Genomic DNA, 27382 nt, shown 5'->3' with positions numbered 1-27382 from the left:
TTCACAGGAAGTCCCCGCTTTCCTTCCCACCCAACCAGCCCTGGGAGATCCAGGCCGGGTGGGGGGCAGCAGGTGTCTCGGCCTGGAAGAACCAGGCCAGACGGGAGCTGCGGGGCGCGCGGGGCCGGATAGGGTGGGAGCGCGGGACTCGGGGTTGGGGGGCGCGGGTCAGAGGTGGAATGCGGGAGGCCGGGGTGGGGGCGCCCACAGCGTCGGAGCTGAGCCTTCCCTGCCCGGGTGGGGGAGGCGCGAGGGCCCGGGGTTGGGAGGGAGAGGTGCGGGGCGGGCCGGGGCGGGGCCAGGCTCCCGCCCCCGCCCCCCGCACCGCCCCCCTGGCTCTCTTCGGCTGGCCCAGGTGCGGGCGCGCTGGAGGCGCTCGGGATGTGCCGCTGGCTGCTGCTCTTGCTTTGGGGGCTGCTCCCCGGGGCGGCCGCGGGGGGCTCGGGCCGGCCTTTCCCGCACCGCACCGCGCTGGACTCGGAGGGCAAGTACTGGCTGAGCTGGGGCCGCCGGGGCGGCCGGCTCGCCCTCCGCCTCGAGGTGCGCACGGCCGGCTACGTGGGCTTCGGCTTCTCGCCCACCGGGGCCATGGCCGGGGCGGACATCGTCGTGGGCGGGGTGGCCCACGGGCGGCCCTACCTCCAGGTAAGCGCGTATCCCTCCCGGAACCCGCCACGTCCCGCCCGGCTCCTGGAAAGGCGCCGGGAGAGGGACCGCGGAGCGGGACCACCCCGGGGGCGACCTGGCGAGCTCTCCTTGGCCAAGGTGAGCACGCACGGGCCCAGCAGCCCCGCAGCCGGCTTTGCACCCCGTCCCCCGCGCGGTCAACTCCTGCTCCCCGGGGCTGCCACCGCCTGGGGCAGCTGAGCTCGGAGGACCGCAGGCGAGTTCCCGATTCTGAACGCGGCCCTGACAGATCCCCTACGGACACTCCAGCCGTGCCTTCTCCTTCATCCCTGATAGGAAGGGAGAGGGACCCCGGCTTTAGGGATCTAAAGCATCAGCTCAGAGTTGGGGACCCAGAGAGCGTGAGCGCTCTGCTGCCATGCTGCCCGGGATTGGAGATCTGAGAACTTCACAAATTAAAGCTGTTTTGGAGTCACTGGGCGCGGGGCTGCTGTCAGCTGCTCACGGGTTAGGCGAAGGAAGGGTCGGCCAGAATCGCTTAGCAACTTCGCGATCCCGTGAGCGGCTTAGGAAGCCGCGCTTAGAGACCTCCACCGCCCACAGCCCCCGACGGAATCCCCTAACAGGCGCAGAACTTTTCACGTGTTCTGCGGCCCACCGACTTTGACAGCTGCCCTTTGCGTTAAAGGAACCTGGGTAATGACGTTGCCTCCTCATAGATGGATTTTTGAACAGGAAAAAGCCGTGTGGGACGACCGGCATGACTAGGTCGTTAGATCTTCTGGGCACTCCCTTTAGTTTATCGTGGCCGACATTTACACCGTTTTGCACACTGAGAAAACATCGTCGTGGAAATACTCTGTTTGTTATCTATCTAAATCCATCCCCGAATACTGCACTTTGCTAAAAGTTTCTTGGTTGATGTGAAAACTCATAGTTCTGGCATTTTGCTAAAGCTTTGATAATATTAAAGGTGAATTTCACAGTGCATTTCTCAGTAATTTTATTTCTGACTTCTGTGTTCGATTTCCATGAAGTTCTGAGGGAGATACCACCAGATTTCAATCCTGATTCTGGCATTAGGCTAACTTTGGCTAGAAATAAATTTTGAAACCACCTATCTTTATTTTTTCATGAGTTTATCCTTTCCTCCCAAAATAAGTACTCTACAGATCAAAAAAAATTACGTTTTGGATGGTGGATCTAGAAATCTATTGTTGCACCATCAATATTATATTTGTGACCCAAGTGTGTTATCTGAAACACTGGCCTCACTAATTGAATAACTTACTCCCCAGGGGTATGAAGTAGACAATGCCTTGTTTAAATACCTATCTCAGCCTAGTGGCTTTTTTCTTTTCGGGGCCAGGAGTGTAACATTCCCCCTAACTATTCCTGAATGCATTGTGGAAGGGAACGTGAGGCGTCTTACTACAGTATTGTTAAATCCAGGATACATTTTTAAAAAGTTAACTTGTTTTTTTCCCTCCTAAAAGAGTAGTATAGGAATTGTAGAAAGCCCACCCAATTTGGTATCAAATGAAAGGCCAAGAGTAGAATCCTGTTTCAACATGCCTTAATGGGTCCACCACAAACATGGCCTTTGTTAAACTACAAAGTGTTTTTATGCTGCTGGGGGTACTTGATAAACATGGCATAAGAATTAATTGTTTTCTTTAGATTGGTATTGAGACAGAACTTTTCTTAAAGTCATTAATAAGTTTATATCCCTAGGAGGTAAACCTTAGAAAAGAACCATTCCCCAATATATTTAATAAGCAAAAACAAGATTTTCTCCTCTATTTTCATTCCTAAGAAAATAAAATCCTTATTTTGATGATTAATGGATAATCACATTCTTAGCTGGCTGACATCCTTTAAAATCCACTTCCTAAAATATTTTATTCACTTTAGGACATTAGAATACAATAAAATTATGTTAATTAGTTCAGTAGAAAGGCATTTTATTAAATGTCTCTTTAATGAGATGAAGGGCACCAATGGCTCTAAATAACAAGAAATGTATCACTTTCAGCTGGATCATCCAAGTGTGGTGATTTCATTTTCCAGCCCTTGAAGTGGAATCTGCTCCCTCTAAATTACTTAATTCAGAGTCTTCATGTAATAATGTGATGCAATTATATCAAATGGTTAATAGGGCTCTTACAAGTAGTATATGTGATTCTACTAGTAGATTTTGGATTTCATATAATGTTGGTCCCAGTGAGAACAAATTTACATGAACAATCAAACAAAAAGCTTTGGCTCCTGGGTGATCAGTGCAGGTGCAGTAGCCAGTGATGGTGGAAAATGGCATCCAGCTGCATGATAATAACCTAAGCTGGCATCCCACTCACCTTACCTCGTGGATTTTTAAAATATATTTGATTCCATTCTTATTTAATTTTAAATTTCACCTTTAGATATTTTGTGTTTGTTTATGAGCCTTTTAATTTCTCTGATTTTTTTTACTCTTCAATAGGGCATGAACTTCTGGATAACCATATAGGAGTAAATCCCAACCAACTGGATTGAGAATTATTGGCCAAGCAGATATCACAAACCCAAATGCCTATGGGGGTCAGGCAGGAAATGAAAGAGTCACTGGGTATGAATGCAGCAGGAAGGATGGAATGCAACCGAGAGTGGAGGGGTTGAGGCAAACAGAGATTTTGTGCATCAGTTACTGTTGTGTGAGTGTGCAAATCCTGTGTTGCCAGAGATTCTGTTTTTTGTTTGCTTGAGAGAAGAAATTTAGAGTGTGCATGTGTGTGTGTGTGTGTGTGAAATCTTATTACTAAATCCTGGCAGCAATTCAAGTTTGTGCAAATTGCCAACACACCAACACATACACACTTTCAGATGGGATATATTCTTTGGACAATTTAAATATTTTGGGGAGGGTTGGAGCCATTAAATTCTCAAAGTGTTTTTTTTTTTCACTTTTATTTGAAAATATGAGACCAAAAGGAAAAAAACAACAACAACAGGATTTATCAAGTATCAACCCAAATGATGAAAATCAGTGAGAGGTAGAGAGGCAGGTCCCAGTTTTTTTGTTTTTTGTTTATCTTGTGCTAGGAAATGGGTCCAGAGTCTGGGACACCACGTGAATGGCAGTGCTTCCTGAACCACCCCCTTGGCTGTGGTTGGGTTATCTATTTTTCAGTGACAAACCACCCAAACTGTAGTGGCTTTAATGACACAACTTATTTTGCTCACAGATCTACAATTTGAGCAGGGCTTGTTGGGGACGGCTTTTCTCTACTTCACTTGGCATCACCTCAGGGGTGGGCGGCTGGAGCCGTCTGAAGGCCCACTCTCTCGCATGTCTGGTGGCTGACGCGGGCTGTGGGATGGTACCTGAGCTACTGCAGTGGCAGAAGTGTGGACTCTCCACATGGCAGCTGGGTTTCCTCACAGCATAGTGACTGGGTCCCGAGGGTGAACATCTGAGATGCCCAGTGGTTTCCAATCACTAATTCAGGGTAAGACCCAGCCAGATGACCTCCAGAGGGCAGTGTGGTCTTTGCCCGCAGCCTTGTGTCCTAAAAGAGCAGACTGAATTTCCCTGCCTCCAGGCAACAGGCTTAGGCACCCTTGAAACATACCAGAGACTGGGCATTATGGAAATCTCCTTGCCCATTTTGTTACTCTTCTGAGTTATTGAATCATACCTGTTTGATCAAAATGGGACCCAAAAGAAAGGTGCATTGTGCGTGTGAAGCAGAGTCTGTCTCAGGGTAGGTAATCTTATGGGCATACATGTTCTGGAGGGGCTTACACTTGTGGAAATGCCACCCCTGCCAGACCCTGAGGGCAGTTTCTAGGCTGTCTTTCACGGAAGGACCAGGGACCAGAGGGGGAGGCAGTTTTGCACATTGACTTCTAACAACCTCACTATTTTGTCTCAATGAGTCAGCTCCACTCTCACTTCCCTGATGGATTCGTGTCCTTTCCTTGTTCTTTGCCCCTTTCTGACACAGAGTAACCCCACCCCCACCCGGACCACTTAGCAACTGAGTCCTCATTTGAAGCCAGTAACAGGGATTGATGAATGCCTAGTTTGTGTGAGTTGGAGAAGAGAGCACCATTGTCATATGTGCCTGTCGCATTTGCACAAAAATTGACCCCCCCCCCCCAACTTTCTCTGAGGGTATAAACTGCTGGTGAATGGAGGCTGAAACATGTCATCATTTGTTACAGCCTTGCTTGGAGGCTCTCTCTAAAACTGAAGCCCTTCTGTGATCCCAAGAAATGTCTTCAGTAGCAGGGTAATTGCTGCTGGCTGCTCAATGAGGAAGTGCTCGGAATGGATTTGAAATCACAGAAAACAGTGAGCATTCTTTGCCCTTAATGATGTGCTTCTTTTAAGTGCACCCCAGCCATCGGCAACAAAGAAATGTTTGGGAAACAAATTGAAAGGCTGCAAGGGGAAGATGGAGAGAGCGTGCTACCCTGACACAGCTCAGCTGGCGCTTTGTTAAGAGATATTTCTAAGTGTTTGGATTATGCCCCCAGATGTCCAGACCACAAAGCGATCTCTCCAACCTTCAGGCTTCGGCGTGTTAGTAATAAGGACACATGCTCTGTGTAAGGCTCTCATGCAGCCTGATCCTCTTCAGCTGTGCAGTTGGCCCTGGCAGAGCAGATGATTTCATAATGCCAGCCCGAGGGCGTGGCGGAGCCCGACAGCCAAGGGGATGCTGCACCTGAATTGACAAACGTGCCCAAGCCTTCGGGCAGCCAACGGCTTATTTCTGGAGCCTTAGAAAGAGAGGCGAAGGTCTTCAGATGCACTCAAGTGCAGTTTTTTGGCTCATTATTTGTGATGGAGACCTTTTAAAATAAATTTGCCAGCAAAAGGGATGAATACATTCTACATAATTGTGCTTCTGGAAGAAGTTTGATCCATATGTAATTAAAAAATAGCTATATGTAATGCCTCACCATGCTGTTTATTGTAACTTTTAAAACTATCTAGTAAAGAACTTTTAAACAGAAAAAAGTATTTCCAAGAAGCATATTCCAGACTCATGTCTTTTTAGCTTGTTTAATTCTGTTGTAGACAAAAACAAACAAAAACCTGCTAGTTGCTCATACGGACAGCATATGAGCAGAAATGTCTGCAAAATGATTTCTCATGGATAATTTTCACTAACTGCAAAATTGGGTCCTCTCAGTGCTATACAATGAATGAATGCACAAAATTTAATTTGCTATGAAGAATATGCTTTCTTATTCATCTAATATAGCTAAAAATTATAATCAAATCTTTAAACAATTCTAGCTTTTACAAGTTAAATTTTGAAATTTTGTGTGTCTATTGGTTGTCTGTTAAGTGCTCAGGCTCTGGTTGATTCTCTCCAACCCCACCCTACCCCTGCCCTCCAGTTTTACAAGTGAGGAAACTGAACCTTAGGTAACTTAATGATTATACGAATCAGCATTCATTCATTTCCTCTGAGTCTGCTTAGTTGCTCTATTACTGAAAGCAACTGGAGCTTACAAAAAACATATTCTGGTTTTCTTCCTACATAGTCAAAGAAATATCAATGTTTTAAAATATTAATAAAATCATAGTATTTTTGTTACTTTTTGTTCCACTGTGTTGTAGATAAGCATTTTTTATGATAGGATTTTTTATGACTTTTCATTCATTGAGGTCTTAAAATGTGCCATGCATTGTATGGCCTTAACATCAGTTATTTTATGTAATTCTCATAATAGTCCTATGAGGTCAGTACTCTTATTTCTCCCACTTTGTAGGTGGGAAAACTTGAGGCTCCAGGTCCCACAGCAAGGGAATCAACTGTGACTTTTACGTGCCTGTTTCAGTAAATATTCACTTATAGGTGGAGGATGGTGGAATATCCATTCATTCATTCATTCATTCATTCATTCATTCAAAGGTTATTGAACAATTCTAGATGCTGGGGCCATATCATGGAGCAAAGTGAAACCAGTGGTATCATGGAGCTCGTGTTTTGGTACGGGATTAAGCAAATTAGTGAATAGGCAAGAACAATATCAGAGTGACAAGTGCTGTGCAGACAGTTCAAGTGGATGATGTGATAAGCAGCATCCATGTGGGTATTTCATATTTGTATGCTTATCATCCAAATATGAAGGAAAACAAGTATCTTTCAAGGTTAACCAGAGTGTCCACAATTCAAAGTATTATATACTTGAAGACTATTATCTGCATTAGCATCAAAGAACTCAGTAGACCTTGAATACAGCCAACTACTTAAGTGGAGGAAATATAATTAATACTTTTCAAATGTGTCTGAACCACAGGAGCTCTCCTTTGTATTTCTGTGGCTTTTTTTTTTTAACCCCCCCACCCCACCCCACTTGTGGCTTTTTTTGCATGCTGTCTGCTTTCTGTGTCCTTTTGCTGTACATTCTTCTTTGTCTGTATTTATTTATTTTATTTCCCCTCCCCCCTTGCAGCTTGCTTGCTGTCTGCTCTCTATGTCCATTTGCTGTGGGCTCTTCTGGGTTCTCACTTGTCTCCCTTTTTTTAATTGCATCACCTTGCTGAGTCAGTTCCCCGCAGTGTGCAGGCGAGCCTGCCTTCACTAGGAGGCCCTGTGATGCAAACTGAGGGCCTCCCATATGGTAGACAGGAGCTCATCTGATTGAGCCACAGCCGCTTCCCTCTGTGGCATTTTTATACAGATATTCAGTAAGCTCAACTTACTTTCAAGCCTTGATCTAGAAATGTGGTGATCTTGGGGAAGTTTTTTAATACTAGTTATGAATGTTTTCCTCTGTGTTCTTTCTTTTCTCAATAATATTAGAGAGCTAAAGAATTTTGTGCAGCTATGTCAACAAAACAACAAAAAACCAACATGGGGTTTCACAATTCTTAACTACTATGTTGAAATCTTATTTTCTTAGGAAAATTAAATTGCTGCCTCTTTTCCTGTGAAGAACATGCACTGCAACCTCACTCATACAAGGAAACTCATGGTAGATGACACCCTGTAGATGCCTCCTGGTGCTCAGACACCTGTACCCTTTTGTATAGGGTGGAGATGGATCCCTGCTATGGCGGATTGCAGAACAGTGATGAGCTGGCAGAGGGAATAGGAAATTGGGAACTGTGAAAGCTCCTTTCTGTATGGCCTGTACATTAGAATCATGGAATATTTTAAAAATTCCAGACACAGGGCACACCCCAATTAAACCACCATGACCCCGGTTAGACCCAAGCATTATTGGCTCTTCAAGTTTTCTGGGTGATTCCAATGTGGAGGCAAGTTCAGGAACTACTGACCTTATGTGACTAGGCTATGTGACAGGGATCAGAAGGCCCCTTTGTGGTCAACATGCAGGAGCTTGGAAGATTCCAGGCAGAGGGCATGAGGATACAAAGCAGGATTCCATATAAAGCCGTTCAGTCATCTGTTGATGTTTGAAGTGAGCACTAGCATATACTTGGGTCTCTACAATTATTTTGAAAAATAGAAAACTAAGATAGATTTTCCTGGTATGGAAACACTTCCAAGATGAGTTTAATGAGTTTGTTGATACTACTTGGTATTTTCTCAAATTTCTTTGCTGAAACAGGAGCAGCAATTACAGAACTGAGGATAGTGGTGTGTTTCAAAATATGCTGAGTTGGGAATCTTTTTCTTCTCTTCTAGCTCTACACCATTCCTATACCCTTTTAGCAACAGGTACCAGTTGTTGTATTGCTAACCAACAGGAGTAGCTGCCCAACAGAGAGTCTACTATTTATCAGTTGCACATGCACACATCAAAGAAACATGAATAAACAAAAATCCCAGGTAATTCTCATCCTGCATCTAAGCCAAGAGAAATGTTCCTCTCTAAAATTTTTGTCAGAGTTAAGAGGAACAAAATCGACTCCCCTAGTATTAGGAAAACATTCTTAAGCATCTTTCCAGTTACATAAATGGATTTCCTTTCCCTTTCCTCCCCCATTCTCCAAGGTTACTAATAAGCAGGGATATACCCTATGACTATAACTGCAGAGGGGAGGAAGAGTAGCAGGAGTGGTGGGTAATTAGTGTTTTATTAGGGTGTGGATGGGACTTTGACAAGTTGATGACTGTCTGTGCTGCCATTTCTTCCCTAGGGACCAGGGAATTCCATGTGGTTGGCAGTCTCAAGGCATACCTGCCGAATACCTGCCAAGTGGTCAGAGCAGGAAGTCTCCTAGACTCTGTGTGTGCCCTACTACTTACCAGTGCACACTACTTACCAGTTGCATGGACCTTGGCAAACATCTTATGTGAAGAAGGTGGTCATGACATCTAATCACCAGATCACTAGGAAGATTACACAAAATAGTCATGCAAAGCTCTTGGCAGAGTATATGATACACTGTAAGCACTTGATAGATACAAGATATTGTTATAATGAATTGATCACTTAGAGAAATGTCTGAATTGTCAGAAGACCAGATAAACACAAATGTCCCACCCTTCTGCTGGGGGATAAGGACATATAGATGGGGAGATAGATAACCAATTTTGAGAACAATTCAAGAACAACCTTTTAACCAGTGGTTTTTGATCACTTGGCGGTGATTGAGGTCTACAGGCCAGCATGGTTTCAATAAACACAAATTATACTGATAAGACTGCATTTTCTTTTGCATTTGGTTTGCTGGACCTGTAGATTGGGATATTAAACAAATGGTGCATCTGAATGATTATAAGGCATTTTGTAGGATTTATTATGATATCCTTATAGAATATGGACTATCAAGGTTGAATTAGCTGCAATCATAAATATTTAACATTTATACCTAAAATGTTAGCAGACTGGCTACATTAGTTTACAGAATGAAGACGCAAAAGAGTGGTAATTTAAAATAATGAAAGGGAAACTAAAGTTAAAAATTAATTGGGATGGGAAGTGAGTTGTGGCTCAAGTGACTGAACTCCCACCTATCACATGGGAGGTCTGTGGTTCAGTTCCCAGTGCCTCCTAAAGAAGACAGTGAGCTGGCATAATGGGCAGGTGCAGCAAGCTGATGCAACAGGCTGACCCAACAAAGAGGCACAAGAAGAAAAACATAATGAGAGACACAACAAAGCAGGGAATGGGGTGGCTTAAGCTATTAGGCACCTCCCTTCCACATTGGAGGTCCTGGGTTCAGTTCCCGGTGCCTCCTAAAGGAACAAGGAAGACAACAGACACAGCAAGTGTAAACAATGAGGGTGTGGGGAGAAATAAATTAATAAATACAATAATTCTTTAAAAAAATTCATTGGGACTGTGAGTAAAGTTCAACACTTGGTTAAAAAATTAGCTGTGTTTCTGAAATGTGTAAAATTTGGCTGAATTGGGAGTCATAAAAACAAGATCTAATATTCATTTTAAGTTCATATGAGACAGTAGTGTGATGTGACTCTGGGCATGGGAATGCAATATTAGCCGCTGCTTGCTATTGCTTCCAACAAGGGTGGTGATACTGTCACTGTACTCTGTACTAGTCTGTTCACACCAGAGGATCTCTTCTAACAATTGGATTTTTGAAGGACATCTGGGTAAACTAGAGCATTCAAAAAGAGGATTACAGGGATGGTGAGACCTCTGCAAATCAGGGTATCTGAAAAATGGGAAAGAGCTGGCAATTTTAAGAAGAACAACTTAAAAAGACATAATCATTGTCTTTGAAATATTTGACAGTCTTTCTCAAGAAATATAGATTAGATGTTAGATACTATCTAGCAGACTCCAGAGAGAAGGAAAAATGACCCCATTAATATATGTTAAAGGATAGACTATTTTGACATAGAATAAGAAATAAATCTCTGAAAATCAGAAGTATTAAAATTGAACAGCTTGCCATGTAAAGTCATGAGGTCACGAGCTTGTCACTGGAAGTGCTAAAGCAAACCCTGTATGATCATCTCTTGAAAAAATACTTTTGAGAGAAATCTACCTTTGGTGGGAGCTGAGATTTGTTATCGTTCAGATTTATCTTCCAGCTTGGGTATGGTGCTGAAAATAACATTACATTGCAGTCATGCTTTTAGATTGTTCAAGAATAAGTACAATCATCAATATCAAGGGCCTGATGAAATGATCTGTCTTCCTTCGCTAGGCACTGCCCTTGTACTCGGGGGCTTCTTGCCATTATATTAGAGAATGTAGCAGGAATCCCCTGGGTGGAAATTCATTATTCTTTCAGTTGTTGTGTGGGTCTACACCCATCAAGATAATGCCCCATGAACTTATATCATTGATTTAAAGGCAGTGGCCAGCAGAGGTTCTAAGAGGAGGGAGAGGGAAGAATAGGGGTAATATGGGGGCATTTTCAGAACATTGGAATTGTGCTGCGTGGCATTGCAATGACAGATACAGGCCACTACATGTTTTGTCAAAACCTATAAGATCATGCGGGGTAGAGTGTGAACTATAATGTAAACTATAGCCCATGGTTAGTAGCAGTGCTTCAATATGTGTTCATCAATTGTAACAAATGTACCACACTTTATGAAAGATGTTATTAATGTGGGAAAGTGAGGGATGGGGAGCAGGTGAGGCATGTGGGAATCCCCTATATATTTTGTTTTTGTTGTCTTTTTTCCCCTCAATATTTTTGATGTAACGTTTATGTAACCTAAAGCTTCTTTAAAAATAAAAAGCAAACATTTTTTGAAAAGTATTATACCCAGGGAAGACAAAAGAAATGAATAGTAAGGATACTATCTAAACTGTTTTTTAACCTGCCTCAAAAAGTTCTGGTCTCTGTGGATACGTCTGCAATGAATCCTTAAGATGGCTCTAAGAGAATTCCATCTCTTTCCATGTTATTTATTTCGGTATATTGGAATTATGCATAGTGAATATGTATTACTTTTGACATTTGAAACAGGGAAGAAGAAGAAAAAGAAGAGGCAAGAATTCAGAGGGTTTCTAGGGCCAAACTAAAGGTAAAGTTGATGACTTTCTGAGACAACCCCAGTTGCTGCATTACTTTGACAAATCTAAGAACAGCCTAAATATCCTCTACCTTCTGACCTTCCCATCTGGATATCTAGGTTGGCACCAAAAACTTAGCCCAATTTTCCCCCAGTCTGCTTCCTTCTCAGCCTCCCCTCTCAGTAAATGGCACCATCTGGTAACTCAAGTAAAAAATGTAGGAGTTACTCTTGTTTACATCAATCAGAATATGTCACTTGCTGTGTAAAGCTCTGCTGACTTCCATATAAGCTTAACATTAAATTCAAGCTCCCTGCACTGACCTGTAGGACCAGGATGGCTGTGGCCTCATCTGATGCCCCCCTGACCTCACTTGCCACTCTGGCTTTATTATTCTGCCAAACTGATTTCCATTTGCTTAGGCAAACTGATAAGCCCACCTCCTCTTGCGGGCCTTTCAGTAACTGCTGTCTATTTCTGGAATCGACTTCCTCCACATCTTTGCATAACTGGCTCCTAATTGTAGTTTTTATCTATACTTCAGTATCACTGCCTTGGTGATGACTTTTCTGATCACCTAAACTAAAGTAGCCTCCCAGTCACTCTATAATCTATGTTTCATTGTCATCTAAGCACTTATTGCCTAAACTTTTTTATTACTATTTTTAATTAATTAATTTTTTAATGTTACATTAAAAAAATATGAGGTCCCCAAATACCCCCCTCACTCCCCTATTACTATTATTTAATTTAAAAATTGTCCCCTCTAACTCAACTATAAGCTGCTTATAAATTGTCCCCTCCAACTCAACTATAAGCAGGAACCATGTCCTGTGTAATTATATATCCTACAATAAGATTGGGGTATAGTCATTGCTCAATAAAATATTTGTGGAAGGCAAAAAGGAAGAAGGGAGGTGAGGGAAGGAGGAAGGGAGAGAGGGAGGTAGGGCGAGAGGAAGGGAGGAAGGAGGGAAGGAAGGAAGGAAGGAAGGAAGGAAGGAAGGAAGGAATTGGTTTTCCCCTCAAAGTTTATTCCTACACATAATGATGACGGACAGTTCAGCGAAGTCATATGAAAGTAGAAATAAAAAAATGAAATGATAGGATGAAGGTAAAATTGTACCTTACTTGAAGGATGAAAGCTGAAATAGTTATTTTTTTCCCACTGAAGCTTATTATTAGAAACAAAGAGACAAAATTTTAATTTTATATCTTTTTTCTGAAATTGTTTAATTATAGCAAAGTATTAAAGTACTGTACATGAAATCTAAAAGGCAGTGATTTTCTGTGGAAGATGCCTGTTTTCAGAAGGTGGCACTCAAAGAACAGTGCAACTGCCCAGGTGGCCCTGTAATTGAAATGCCAGCTACATGGGTATATTTGGTAGGCATTCTGGTAGGTAGGTAACAGATCTTTTATTAGGCCTAGATGGTTTTGTTTTTTTCTGAAGTGGTTTCCTAAAGGCAAGCATTTTCTGTTTTGAGATCCTGCTCCAATTTCTCAGATTAGTGAAGAAATTACTTATTCAAATCAATTTTATTGAACTCAGAAAATTGCATTTATATAGTAGGTTTATACAGCTTTATGATTCTTTTAGGATCAAAGATTCTCTTTAACTCAAAAATACTTGTCATTATACTCTCAATATTATTAAACTACCATAATACTTCTTATGGAAATTGATATCATGAACAGAAATGTTTGAAGTGATGAGGCTTTTGCGATTTAGAAAAAGAAGAAAACCTACAAGCACCTGTTGAAGAGATGATGACAGATGGCGACATTTTTTTCAAGGTTTCCCACTGCAGCTGTGCTGCTTTCTGTTCTCCAGGGCTGCTGAACCAAGTCTGTTCACATCTTTTATTACGCCCGTAAGAGTTTTCAGCTCATCCCATTAAAACAGCACCAAGGCTCTTCTCTGTAGCAGAACTTTTTTTCAAAAGAGAAAGAAAAAAAAAACTAATAAAGAGTGAGAACCACTTTATCATCTGTTTAATCGTGCCTTTTTTAACAAGAGGTCATAGCAATCTTGTCGATTATCAAAATTTGATTTTTTGGGTATGTTTTCGACTGAAAGTGCCTTTTGCCTCACACGCTATCAAGTTCAGTGTGAACTTCCTGCTGACTTCCCTGATCCACATTTTGCTGTTGCCACACAGCATTCCACCACCTCAGATATATATTTTGTCATTTCTTTTTTTTTTTTTAAGGAGATAGTGGGGATTGAACCCAGGACATCATACATGGGAAGCCACTGAGCTACATTTGCTCCCCGATGAGAATTTGTTTGTTTTATTTATAGGAGGTACTGGAACCAGGAACTTGTACATGGAAACCAGGTGCTAAACCACTTGAGCTACATCTGCTCCCCTCATAATTTCTTTTTTTTTTTTAAGATTTTATTTTTATTTATTTCTTCCCCCTCCCCCAGTTGTCTGTTCTCTGTGTCCATTTTGCTGCATGTTCTTCTTTGTCCACTTCTGTTGTTGTCAGAGACATGGGAATCTGTGTTTCTTTTTGTTGCGTCATCTTGCTGTGTCAGCTCTCCATGTGTGCGGCACCATTTTTGGGCAGGCTGAGCTTTCTTTTGTGTTGGGCGGCTCTCTTACGGGGCGCACTCCTTGTGAATGGGGCTCCCCTACGCGGGGACACCCCTGCGTGGCAGGGCACTCCTTGCGCGCATCAGCACTGCGCATGGGCCAGCTGCACACAGGTCAAGGAGGCCTGGGGTTTGAACCACGGACCTCCCATGTGATAGATGGATGCCCTAACCACTGGGCCAAGTCCACTTCCCCCTCATAATTTCTTAAAGCCTAAAATATTCAAAAGAAAATTCTCTCATCCTATGAGAACATGTTTCAGGAATATTTTCTTATAGCACAACTAGAGATTAGCTTTATTACTAGAGTCTAATTATCAACTTAGATATTCAAGAGTAACAGGTAATATTTAACTGAAAACATGTCCAAAATTAAATCCATGATCACCATAAACTGCAATAAAAGAAAAAACAATACTCCATGACAGTTCCTATTGGAGCTGATCTTGTGTTAGGCAGTCATTGCAATTAGAAAAAGGTTGAGATCCACATGGAGCCATTTATATGGGGTAATATTATTTCACATTTCATTTTAAAGAATATTAAAATTGAGTTACTGCAAAGAAGAATGACTTCTGCATATCAGTGTTTATATTTATACTATTATTAACAGCATCTATATATTTTTATTTTTAAACTCCTACAAAATCTCTAAGAATCATGATTATTTGAATCCTCCCCAACCCTCTTAGACCCAGAAAGTTTTGTTTTAATGTGTTTTAATTGGAGCTTACTTTGATCTATCATTATTTTATAGGTTAGATTTTTAATATGTATATTTAGTATATATATCATACAGTTAAGGTTTTATAATGGCTATGACATCAGACCATGACAGTGTATACTGTCATCATATTCCAATTTTTATTCTAATGGTTCTAAAATGCCAAGCACTGTAGGAAGATAGTCTGGAGGAAATAGCTCAGCTACAGCTGTACAATAGAGCTACATCTGGTTCTCTTTGCTAAATGGGATGGGCAGTAGAGGTGGGGGAGACCATTAGAGTCTAATTGTACAGGTGATAATCACATGTTGTAAGAATGACCTGCGAAGTTTCCTTTAATGGCTCAGAATTATCCTACACTGTGGGTTTGTGAATTAAACTTTTGTGTGACTATGTGAGTACTTGCATTCTTAATTGGTCAGTGTTTTCCTACACCAGTTTCGTTTTCCAGTTTTTTCCTAGAGGATGATTGTGAAGCAATAGCTATCCATTTGATTGTCCAAATGAACAAAGTTTTATTCTTTTGTCAGATTGTCAAGAAACCCTTAAACTCATTGAACAGTTTTTTTTAGGTTTAGCCACCTGTATTAAGGATTTCAGGACTGACCGCTCTTTGGGTGGCTTTCTTTTTTTCCTCCCTTCCTCTTTTCCTCCCTTCCTTATTTCCCTCCCAACAAGAATAGTTTGAAGTCTCTGAAGTTTGGGACCAAGAATTTTTTTTTTTTTTTTTTTTGTCCTTTTCTCTCCACTTGCCTTAATTGTGCTTTTAACGTTTGCCAATATGCCATTTTTACTATAAAATATCGACACTATTAAGGCTGGGTTTGATTATGGTCCATGCATTTTAAAAATAACAGAATAAAGGAAGAAAAAGATCAGTCCTACTGGGTAAATAGTTTGCTGTCATCAAAGTAAACAATTCCTGTACCTCAAAGAGGTGAAAATCAGATGATGGTTCTTGTGTTCTTGTCTTTGGCTTTCAAAATTATCTCCTTATTTAGATTTACCAAAAGGAAAAACAGGATGCTACATTTTTAAGTCCGTGTATTTAATGACTAGCTGCATTATGCAAGTCACTCCGCTCCGCACTGGGGATATAAATTAACATCAGAAACCTTTTGAAATGGTTTCTCTCAGATATGCTTTTTCCCCCTTTTATTTATTTAAAATAGCTGGGGAATGTCCTCCTCCTGCAAGAGGATTTCAAAGAGTTGTTGCATGGATAAACACTGTGTTCTAAATACACATGCCAGGCTCAGAAGATTCATGTCCATTTAGGGGCTAAAAGGTCATAACAACCTTCCCAGATTTCAGTGCCAGATGTGTCTGTGTGGCTGGTCACAGACCCAGAGTGGACTCAGCAGCTGGTTAAAACAGGCCACCCCCGTCTTACCACATGGAAATATAATCAAGGGCAAGTGGCAAATCTCCGTTGTGTTCCTCCTTTTGTTCTATTTACAATGTAAACAGTTATTCTAAAGGTACACATTTATAATTGCCTAGCACGATGAGCTACCTGTTTTCTAGGAATTGCCACCTGGTCGAGCAGGTAATACTGTGTGTAGAATATACTACGGGCTACATAGAGATGCAAATAGAAGAAAAGGATTCAGAGAGGGAGTGATCACTTCCAGTTGGAATGATCAAAGAAGACTTCACAGAGGGACGGAATCATGAACCTTGAAGAGAGTGAAGAGATTCGTTGGGTGAAGTTAGTGGAGGGCATGCATCAGTGGAATGAACAGTGTAGGGGAGTAGAGGGGAAGATGTGAACAAAAGCAAAGAATAGGGAAAAGGTAGAATATTTGAGGGGGATAATAAGTAGATAGTAGAGGTTCTGTGTTGAGATTAGTGATAGATAACCTGGAAAGCTACGTGAGGTTAAATTTATAGGATACCCTAAAACCAAATTATTGGACTTTGAATTATACGTTGTTGAATACAATGTAATTGCATATTGAGAATGATTTTCTCAGTGTGATGAAATATAATGACAAATTGAAAGTGATTTTTCAAGAAAGACCATGACACAAAGAGATGATAGGGTCTGAACTGAGATAGAATGAAGTTGAAATGCAGTAGAAGTAAAAGGTAGATTATTTTCTTAAGGAAAGAAAGAACTAATAAGACCAGGGTCTCTTCGTGGAGGTGTGAGTTAATAGAGAAGTTAAGCAAGAGTTCAATTTTGAATTGGGATGGTTGGGAGAATGGTTCTACACTTAAAGAAAATCAAGAAAACTAGTCCTACAAGTAAAGAGTAAGTCTAATTTTTTAATATGCTGCATTTGAAATGATAAGACTTCCAAGTGAAAGTATTCAATACATTTTGGATATGTGGTACAGAATAAAGTTGATGATTTGAAACTCATGGAGTAGATGTGATTCTGAAAGGATGACATATAAGACAGAAGGATAAAGGAAGCAGATTTGGCCCAGCAGAGAGGGCGTCTGCCCACCACATAGGAGAGCCAAGGTTCAAACCCAGGGCCTCCTGACCCATGTGATGAGCTGGCCCATTCACAGTGCTGATGTGCGCAAGGAGTGCCCTGCCAAGCAGGGGTGTCTCCCACCTAGGGGACCCTCACGCTCAAGGAACGCACCCCATAAGCAAAGCTGCCCAGTGTGAAAAAAGTGCAGCCTTCCCAGGTATGGCACCGCACACACAGAGAGCTGATGCGGCAAGATGACACAACAAAAGGAGACCCAGATTCCCTTCCCATGCTGCTGACAAGAATACAAGTGGACACAGAACACACAGCGAATGGACATGGAGAGCAAACAACTGGGGGGCGGAGGGTGTGGAGCAGGGGAGAGAAATAAATAAAAAAATAAATCTTTTTTTTTTTCCCAACAGTACATTTTTATTTATTTTATTTATTTTTAATTTTATTCATTTTGTAAAAATATTACATTCAAAAAATATGAGGTCCCATTCAACCCCACCACCCCCACCCCACCATTCCCCCCCCAGCAACACTCACTCCCATCATCATGACACATCCATTGCATTTGGTAAGTACATCTCTGGGCATCTCTGCACCTCATGGTCAATGGTCCACATCATAGCCCATACTCTCCCACGTTCCATCCAGTGGGCCCTGGGAGGATTTACAGTGTCCAGTGATTGCCCCTGAAGCACCATCCAGGGCAACTCCAAGTCCCAAAAACGCCTCCACATCTCATCTCTTCCTGCCATTCCCCATACCCATCAGCCACCATGGCCACTTTTCCCACTCCAATGCCACCTTATCTATGTGGACCTTGGATTGGTTGTGTCCATTGTACCTCCATGTCAAGAGGAGGCTCAGATTCCACATGGATACTGGATGCAATCCTCCTGCTTTCAGTTGTAGGCACTCTAGGCTCCATGGTGTGGTGGTTGTCCTTCTTCAACTCCATCTTAGCTGAGTGGGGTGAGTCCAATAAATCAGAGTGTAGGAGCTGATGTCTGTTGAGGCTCAGCGCCTGGCTATCATATTGTCAGTCCAGAGATTCAAATCCCCTAAATATATCTTAAACCCCAACACCAACTACAATTCCAGTAAAGTAGCATGAAACTCTTGTGAAAAGAGATCCCATCTGAGTCCAGTTATAAATAAATCTTTAAAAAAAAAAAAAGAAGGGTAAAATGTCAAGGGCAGAACTTTAAAGTCACGTTTAGGAAACTAGAGGAGAAAACAGAGCCAGGGAATAACAGAACAACTGTCAGGGGTGGACAATCAACAGTGGAGCTTTCTGAAAGTAGGGAGTGCTGGACATCCTAAGACTTACTTGTTCCCAAACCTAGGGGAGAAGAATTCAGCCTTTCATCATTTAGTATGTTAACTCTAACTTTTTCACAGCTGCCTTTTATAACATTGAGGAAACACCCTTATATCCCTAGATTACTGAGAGATTTAACCATGAATGAAAATTTCCAAATGTTTTGTTTTGCATTTATTTGGAATCATATGGTTTTTCTTTTTTTAATCTGTTGATAGGGTTAATTGCATTGATTGATTTTCTAATGTTGAACCAACTTTGCATGTCTGCAATAACCTCACTTAGTCATGATATATTGTCCTTTTTTATGTTGCTAGGTTCTATTTGCTAATATATATTTTAAATGAAATCTGCAGGTAGGTTCATGAGGAATATTAGTCTATAATTTTCTTCTAATGTCCTTGTCTGGTTTTGGTATCAGGGTAATGCTGGCATCAAAGTATGAGTTGGAAGGTGTTCTCTACACTTCTATGTTCTTATGATTTTAGGAGGACTGTATCTTCCCTTCCTTAAATATTTGGAAAAAATGCAAGTGAAAGCATGTTAACCTAGAGTTTTCTTTGTAGGGAAGATTTTTATCTGTTAATAGATATATAGCCATTCTGATGATCTATTTTATCCTGAGTGAGCTTTGCTTACTTTTGTCTTTTAAGGACTTTGTTTCATCTAAATTATCCAAATTTGGGAACATAAAGGTGTGAATAATATTTTCAGCCTTTTAATGTCTATAAGTTCTATTGTGATGTTTTTCTTTCATTTAATGTTCATCCATCTGTTTATTTTCTATTTGTTCCTTCTCCTCTTTGTTTTGCTTTCTCTTTTTCTTGCCTTCTTTTAGATGAGTTAGTTTTATGAATCCATAAAATGTATATATATTTTTTAGTATAGAAAGAAGCCAAGATGGGTGCTTTTATGTTTCATCAATAAAATGAGATGTGAGATTTATCAATAAGGCAAAGTATTAATAACATGGTGGTGGTTTAGTTAGAAAAGGGCTGCAGGTGCAAAGTACCAGAAATCTGTTGGCTTTTATGGGATTTATTTGGGGGTAAAAGCTTACAGTTCTAAGGCTGTGAAAAGCCCAACTCAAGCCACCATAAGAAGTATTTTGTCACCCACATCAGCTGCCATGTGTTGAAGCAAGATGACGGGTGATCTCTGCCTGGTCTCTCACTCCCCTCTGGGCTTCCTCTCTCAGACCCAGCTGCTCCATGGGTCCAACATGTTGGGACTTTGTCCTTAAGTGATCCTGTAGTCCTCTCTCCTGCCATAGGGCTTGTTTCTTTCCAGGCTTCCTTTATCAGTCTTGGCTGTTCTGCTCCCCTCCTAAGTCCAGCTGTAAATGATCAGGCAAATGGCTCATTTCTCCCCAGGGCCTCAGCTGTTTGAGCCTCTCCTTTCTATCACCTGGCAGGATTAAAAATTGGCTGGGCTTTCTCTTCCTGAGTCTCTCTGAGTGTTTATTTCCGTTTATATCAGACCCAGCAAGTGGGCAGACTCAACTTGAGTCATGCCTCACTGACATAGCCCACTCAAAAGCCCTAAAGCAATCTTATCAAGTAATCTAATCAAAGCCCACTGAGATTTAATGCAATCAAAGGGCACTACACTCAGAGGAATAGATTAGTTTATAAACGTGATCTTTCTCAAATCTCAAACTGCCACATGTGGTGTGTGGAAATCCTGTATTTTACGTGTAATTGTTCTGTAAATCCACTAATTCTCTAATAAATTATATATATATATATATATATATATATATATATATATATATATGAGATGTGAGATTTATAAGCTGAGGGTGGGGAAACATTCGTTTCTTATATATAGAAAGGTTTAGAATATTTGCCCTGGGAGGGCTCCTGGGAAACAAAGAGAAGATTGCTATGTAGATTTCCAAGCATTGGTGAGGGCTCAGCTGAGGTAAACATGTAAGTAATAATACTATTTGGAGAGCCAAAGTATCCTATGGTCAAATCTGAAGATATGTCACTAAAATTGGCCCCCCAAATTTTAAAGTGTGAAAAAAATCATAATGGAATTATAGTGATGATTAGGGCACTTCACATTTCAATCTTTTTTTTTTTTTTCCATAGAGTAAATATTTTATTGGTCATCAATATGTCAGACACAAGGGATAGAAGCACTCAACAAAAAGCAAAGGACTCTCCTTGCAGAGTTCACAATTTCCACCTAATAACTAGCCAGGTGCCTTTTAGCCTGCCTCTTCTCAGTGCTTCTCCCAACTCTAGGTCCATAATCAGATGAGGATGGCTTTCTAGGTATCACAGACCTAAAAAAGGAGGACACCTCTGCTCCAGCAACAAGCTGGCATCTTCAGATGTGTTAACACCGTTTGGAAACTCAGGGGTAACCTGCAGAATAAATGGAAACACCTGGCCTCGGGTCCCTCCAAGCCCAGGTCCTGAGACATTATAGGAAAGTCGAGTGGCAGCTGCAGGTACTCCGCTGACCTGAGCTGTCAAAGTCTCTCCAGGTTGCTCTCGCATGCAGTTGGAGAACATTTCAATCTTAGTTTCAATAAACCTCGACATGTTTTTCCCTCACTAAGTTGAAGAAATTAGTTTCTTTTAGACAATCATGTTTTTTTTCCTGTTGAGTACTCAGTGGCTTACAGGGCCCATGAGATGAAGGGGGAAATTGTCAGAATCAGAGCTGAGTGAAGTTTCCATCATTTTCTCCCCACTAAATTATCTGAAAAGCCAGATAATGCCTAATAATTAGAAGGAATTGATATTGTTGAGTGGAAGTAGAGCTAATAGAAAATTGGCAAGCCAGCTGGGTTTTGGCATGCTAATGGTTTTTGAAACATATTTGCAAGACTAGTATACTTATTCTACTCTTTGAACTGATTACAAACTAATTATTGTATTCTTTTGGTTGGGGAAAACTGAATTCTATAATGAAATGTGAGTTCAGTGGAAAGGCATAGTTACTTGATCTGAACCCTCCTTTCCCTCAGGCATTGATATTTCATTTCCATATTGAAAACCTGTGTGATGAAAATGGGAAAATCACAGTATTATAGGAATATTTCATTTGTTACCTTCACAATTACAATCCAGTTCTCAGAGTAAATTTTTTGACCAACTCAATGTTAACAGTAGAAAAAGAAACATTTTATGTAAAAAAAAATGATGTAGATACATAGGTTATATAGACAGAAAAAATGATACATTCTTTTCCATCAGTGGCCATTACAGTGTAGAATAGTAAAGAAGGGTCAGGGGTCAGACAGCTTGAGTTTGAATATAGCTTTACTTCTTACCAGCTGTGCTATCCTGGGCAAGCGGTTTAACCTCTTTGTGCTTCAGTTCTTTGTATATAGGATAGGGAAATAGTTTCATCTCTTACAATTAAGGTGAAGATTAAATGAGTTAATACATGTAGCATGCTTAAAACAGGATATGATGCATAGTATTAACTCAGTGACTTGTAGTTACTCTTACTTGGGTGAAGATGGGTTAATTAAGGCTTGGGTATCAAATTTACACATACTTGATAAATACTTTAGAAAGGGTGGTAGGACTGAAAATGCCAGATGCCATTCATATGAGTGTGACTGTGATAGACAACTTTTTTCTTGGTTATATCTTCTCCACCAAGCATAGCATGTATGTTCTACCAACTAACTCTAATACAATATCATTATATTCTCAAAAGCGAATATAATTAAGGGAAATATATCTTCTATAGGTGAGGAAAATGAACAGTATGAATTTATAACTCAGAATAAGGCAGTGTTTTGGAAGAAAACGAACCGTATTGCAAAAGAGGAAAGGAAGTTAGCATTGAATGAGCATTAACTATGGTGGGCATTCTTTATCTTTCAAAATCTATAAAATAGGCATATATTATCCCCATCTTATGCGTATTAAAACTAAAGCTTGAAGAGGTTGACTTCAACCATTCTTCAGGGTTATTTAGTGGTAGTGCTAGGGGTCAAACCCTGGTTATTTGATTTCAATCTCCATGCTCTTTCCATTGCCAGGGCTGCCCCCTGGAAATATGTACAGAAAATTTAGTGTAGAAATTATACCTAATTCAAAAAAGTAAAACTACCCTGACTTTTCAGTATCTTTACTAGTTTTATTTATTTTTCCATTGCATTTAATTTTAATAAGCTTGGTTCATGAAAACTCATCATAAGACAACCTCTGATCTCAGGATGGGCTCCTTGCTTTTACAAGTGGTGGAAGGAAGCTCCATGGTAATAGTGGAAACCGAGCTGACCTGGGGGCTAGTTCTGGCTTTGCCACGGGTTAGTTATTTCATGTTGGGGAAAATTTTGTTTTACCTGAAGTGCTGCAAGTTCAAGGATGGACCATTTTCTTTGGGAACTGATTCCCTTGTTGGGGAACCCCAGGCTCTTGGAAATTCCAAGAATTTATAAAATGACTATGGAGACTGAATTGTGTAGTAAGCAACCATAACGAGTTTTGTGTTGTTGTTGTTTTTGGGCCTATAAATATTCTAAATCTAAATTACTTTCATTCTGTATTGAGAGCATTGTCGTAGTCCTTAGTGCTGGTGTAACAAAGTATTGCAAACTGGGGGGCTTAAAACAACAGGAATTTATTGTCTCACAGTTCTGGATGCTGGAAGTCTGAGATCTGTAGGTGGTAGCAAGACCATGCTTCCTCTGAGTCTGCAGGGCTCAGTGCAGGCCAGCAATCGATGGCATTCTTCGACTTGTAGCACAACTCAGTCTCTGTCTCCGTCACTTGGCTGTCTTCTCAGTCTGTCTGTCTGTGTCCAAATTTCCTCTCCTTATAAGGATACTAGTCATGTTGATGGTGTATCAGACAGCCAAAAGGGTGCTGATGCAAAATACCAGAAATCTGTTAGCTTTTATAAAGGGTATTTATTTGGGGTAGAAGCTTACAGTTACCAGGTCATAAAGCATGTTACTTCCCTCAAGTCTGTTGCCATGTGTTGGAGCAAGATGGCTGCCAAAGTCTGCCCAGAGTTCAGGCTTTCTGGGTTCCTCTCTTCCTTGGGCTTGATTCTCCCTGGGCTCACTCAGCTGCTCTGCTCCTCTGTGTGCTTACTTCCCAGGCTCCAGCTCAAAACTCCAAACTCCCTTCTCTGCAGTACGTTTTCTTTGTGTGTCCCTGCCCACTAAGAGGGCGGGGATGCACTATCCTACTGTCATGGCCCAATCGAAGCCTTCTCATTATTTAGTCAAGTAAATGTGAAACCTCTGAATCCAATACACTCAAATATGCCCAGAGGAAAAGACTAGTTGACAAACATAATTCAACTTCTTTTTGGAATTCATCAATATCAAATGGTATACAGGTGGTAATACCTTTGTTTTTAAAGGAAGTATCAGGGATTGAACCTGGGACCTTGTACATGTGAAGCAGGTGTCCAGCCACTGAGCTACACCTGCTCCGGCACCAGTCATTTTGGATGACAGCCACCTTAATACCGTTTAACCTCATTTTAACTAATCATGTGTTCAAAGATCCTATTTCCAAATAGGGTCACGTTCATGAGACCAGGGGTTGGGACTCGAACATTTCTTTGTGGGGAACACAATTCAATCCATAACAGATATCCTGGTTTTTCTCTCCCATGTTTTCCACAGGATTACTTTGCTGATTCAAATAGAGAGTTGAAAAAGGATGCTCAGCAAGATTACCACCTAGAATATGCCATGGAAAATAGTACACACACAGTAATTGAGTTTACGAGAGAGCTGCATACGTGTGACACCAATGACAAGAGCATATCGGTAAGGAGCTGATGGTGGATGCAGGCATGAGTAACCTGCAATCCACATTCTGAAATGTTTTATAGAATGAGTGGAAACAGGTATTTTAAAATGTCGTTGACAACCCGGTCAAAAAGAGTTGCTTTTGGAATCTTTTTAGGAAGCACATACGTGAAAAACTGAGGACCATAAATTTTAAGAAAAGCAATTTTTTGGGTGTGATTCTAAAGTTTTGAAGGACTCTTTAAAGCTCATATGATTTTGTCTGTAGAAGGTTTTTAGCCACTTCTCTATACAATTTGAAAATAGTGGACGAAAGTTGAAGAAAATGTATTATGCAAAAGAGAATTAGGATGCTCCGCATTAGGCTGTAAGTCATCTGATTCATTTTTTGTAAATTTCTAAACTCAAGATGAATAGTAAGCTGATGAAAATCACCTACTAAAATTGGCATATTATACAAGATTTCTTATTTTCAGATTTCATACAAAAATCAATGCCTTTGCGTATATGCAAATTCTTCTTTAAAGGTTCTGTAATCCATGTGGGTGCTTTATAGAATAATACAATTACTTTTTAAAATTTGGTAAGTTAAAGCTTTGAAAATAGGAATGTAAACCTGAAGCAGTTCTGATTAACATTCAGCGTAAAGAGTACAAGAGGAAGAAAAAAAAATACATGCAAAGTTGTGGATCAATTTTTATGTAATATACATTGCAGTTATATTTTAATTGGGATAACAATTACAGTTAGACTTATTTAGAAAGAACATAGCCAAAAGACCCTTTAAAATAGATGGTTTTTGCTTTATGACTTCTTTTCAAAGTTCTTACTTCAAAGATTTGGCAAAAACCTCTTTGTCTGAGGGAGGACTGAGCAGTTGCTTTATATCCCAGCAGCAATTCTACCCTGGCCCCCAAACCTTTGGGCAATTGCATGATGGAAATCAATTTTACCTGATGGTACTTTCCCTGGTGGGGATGTTCTGGCCCCTTGAAAATCCCCAGGATTTATAAAATGGCCATAGGTAGACTTTTGTGTGATAAGCACACCCAGGATCAGAAATGTCTTCCATGTTGGCACTTTCTGTGAACTCATGCATGTGACTGGGCTAGCGCATCTATTGTGAAAACATCTATCATGGAAAGAAAAGTCCTGACCTGGAAGGTAATGTTAATTTTCATTCTATTTATGTATTTTCCATAAGCTGTTCCAAGGTAATAAAATTGGTTTAACTTTTCAAAGTCCCTACTACTTGGCAAAAGCATTTGCTTGGTAATCTGCTAGTTTGGATTTTAGCATGACATTGACGTAGTGTGGTCATATTTGTTAAACATAACTGTTAAGTCAATTGTCCTTTCCTCAGTTTTGGAACATTATCTCAAGTGCTGAGACATCTGGTTTATTCCAAAAAATAATTTGTCTATTTGGATATTTAATGACTTGATCAAGTTTACACAATCAATATTAGAGACCATCAAGAACTCCAAATGTCATTATTCTCTTCACTAAATGTCCTGTTTTAAAGAAAATTCTTTAAGCTCAACTTAGGAAAGTGCTCTCCTAAGAAGTCATGGTACCCATGTCATCTCATCTCCAGGAGAGCACGGTGAAAGTGATCTGGGCTTACCACCACGAAGACATAGGGGGAGCCCATCCCAAGTACCATGACTCCAACCGGGGCACAAAGAGCCTGCGCTTACTGAATCCTGAGAAAACCAGTATACTGTCCACTGACTTCCAGTACTTTGATCTGGTAAATCAAGACGTAAGTGTTCTTTTGTTTTTTGTTTTTTAATTTTTTGATTGTAGGGATAGGTTTGTTGAAAGTACATAAGAGGGTTGTTGCCTAAATTATTGTGCTTAATAACATGTCAAAAGAATGTGACTTTGTGTCTCCATTCCCCTTATTTTAAGACAGGTCCCCATCCCAAACAAAGGGACAACGTATTGGTGCCAAATGTTTAAGATTCCTGTGTTCCAGGAAAAGCATCATGTAATAAAGGTATGTGACACACTTACAGGCTAAACTTAATTTGTATGAATGGAGGAAGAAATCGTTGCCCTTAAAATGAAATTGGTAAAACATTTAAAAATTATTTCCATTGCTACAGTTGGAATGGTTGGATTTGCTATTTTAATAATATATTTACATATTAATAAATTATATCCAGGATGGATAGAGTCCCCACCAATATTGTTTGAGAATGTATGCTTCATTGATAATACTGGATATTGTCATAAAAAATAATTGTTGCAGTCCCTTTGTGAAAATAGGAAAAAAGAAAATTCCTGAATTTCTACAGGATTAAAAAAAATAACAGAATTGGATAATAAATTAGTCCAATTTTTCTGTGGCATTTAATTCCCTGCCATCCCCAGGGTTGACCTCCCCAAACTTTTGCATCCAGTTAGTGAATGAAACAAGTGTTTAAAAAAACTTACAGGTCCTTGGCTCTGTCTAGGAATTGTTGGCAGTTCGACAGAGGCTAAAGATTCGATGTGCTCTCAAAGAACTTAGTGAGATTGTGGGAGACGTGGCCAAGAATAAACTGAAATGAAATACTGTAAGCATTCCGAGAAATGGCAAGCCACGCCAGACAGTGCTGCTTTCCTGTCAGTTCCCAGACTATGTAATGAAGCAGTGTGAATGTGAGGAAGGCAAAAGCTTCTAGACTCTAGACTGAGCAAAATGTTGGGTTCGAATTGCTGGCCCACTATTAGGTTAACTGTGTGCTATCAGGTAGGTAGCTCTGAGAAACCCAGGGTTTCTGGGCCCAAGTTTCTTCATCTGTAAGAGGTGGGGGGGCACAACATCTTCAAGCCTTTTGGCAGAGATGCAAACACTGAGCACATTCCATAAAGTGACTTACATTGGTTAATTCTGCTCTATTTGCCCAGTTGCACAGACCTGTTTTTTTTTTTTTTTTTTTTTTAATTTTTTTATTTTTTATTGACTTTGTAATAATATTACATTAAAAATATATATGTGAGGTCCCATTCAACCCCACCCCCC

At 40.5% G+C, this 27382-nt stretch overlaps 1 protein-coding gene and 1 non-coding gene across 4 annotated transcripts in view; one reads left to right on the top strand and one right to left on the bottom strand.

Moving 5' to 3' along the window:
* Positions 1-332: 332 nt before the first annotated feature.
* The window catches only part of MOXD1 (monooxygenase DBH like 1), a 107690-nt gene continuing 80640 nt past the window's right edge, over positions 333-27382 (top strand). Inside the window, exons 1-5 of one of the 3 annotated variants that reach the window (XM_071218666.1) lie at positions 345-645; positions 4834-4963; positions 24241-24387; positions 25967-26134; positions 26288-26371. In XM_071218666.1, the coding sequence (XP_071074767.1) occupies positions 4940-4963; positions 24241-24387; positions 25967-26134; positions 26288-26371 (423 nt within the window). In that variant the 5' untranslated portion in view covers positions 345-645; positions 4834-4939. Of the gene's footprint in view, positions 646-4833; positions 4964-24240; positions 24388-25966; positions 26135-26287; positions 26372-27382 lie in introns of all 3 variants that reach the window. The other 2 variants (XM_004469789.4, XM_071218665.1) reach the window with 2 other exon arrangements.
* Positions 21058-21185, bottom strand: LOC111766894 (small nucleolar RNA SNORA44). The gene has a single exon (XR_002798825.1). It is a non-coding gene; the product is annotated as a small nucleolar RNA SNORA44 (small nucleolar RNA).

Source organism: Dasypus novemcinctus, chromosome 11, assembly GCF_030445035.2.
Source record: "Dasypus novemcinctus isolate mDasNov1 chromosome 11, mDasNov1.1.hap2, whole genome shotgun sequence".
NCBI classification, from domain to species: Eukaryota; Metazoa; Chordata; class Mammalia; order Cingulata; family Dasypodidae; genus Dasypus; species Dasypus novemcinctus.
The sequence above is the reverse complement of the archived record's forward strand: the minus strand, read 5'-3'. Positions and strand labels throughout refer to the sequence as shown.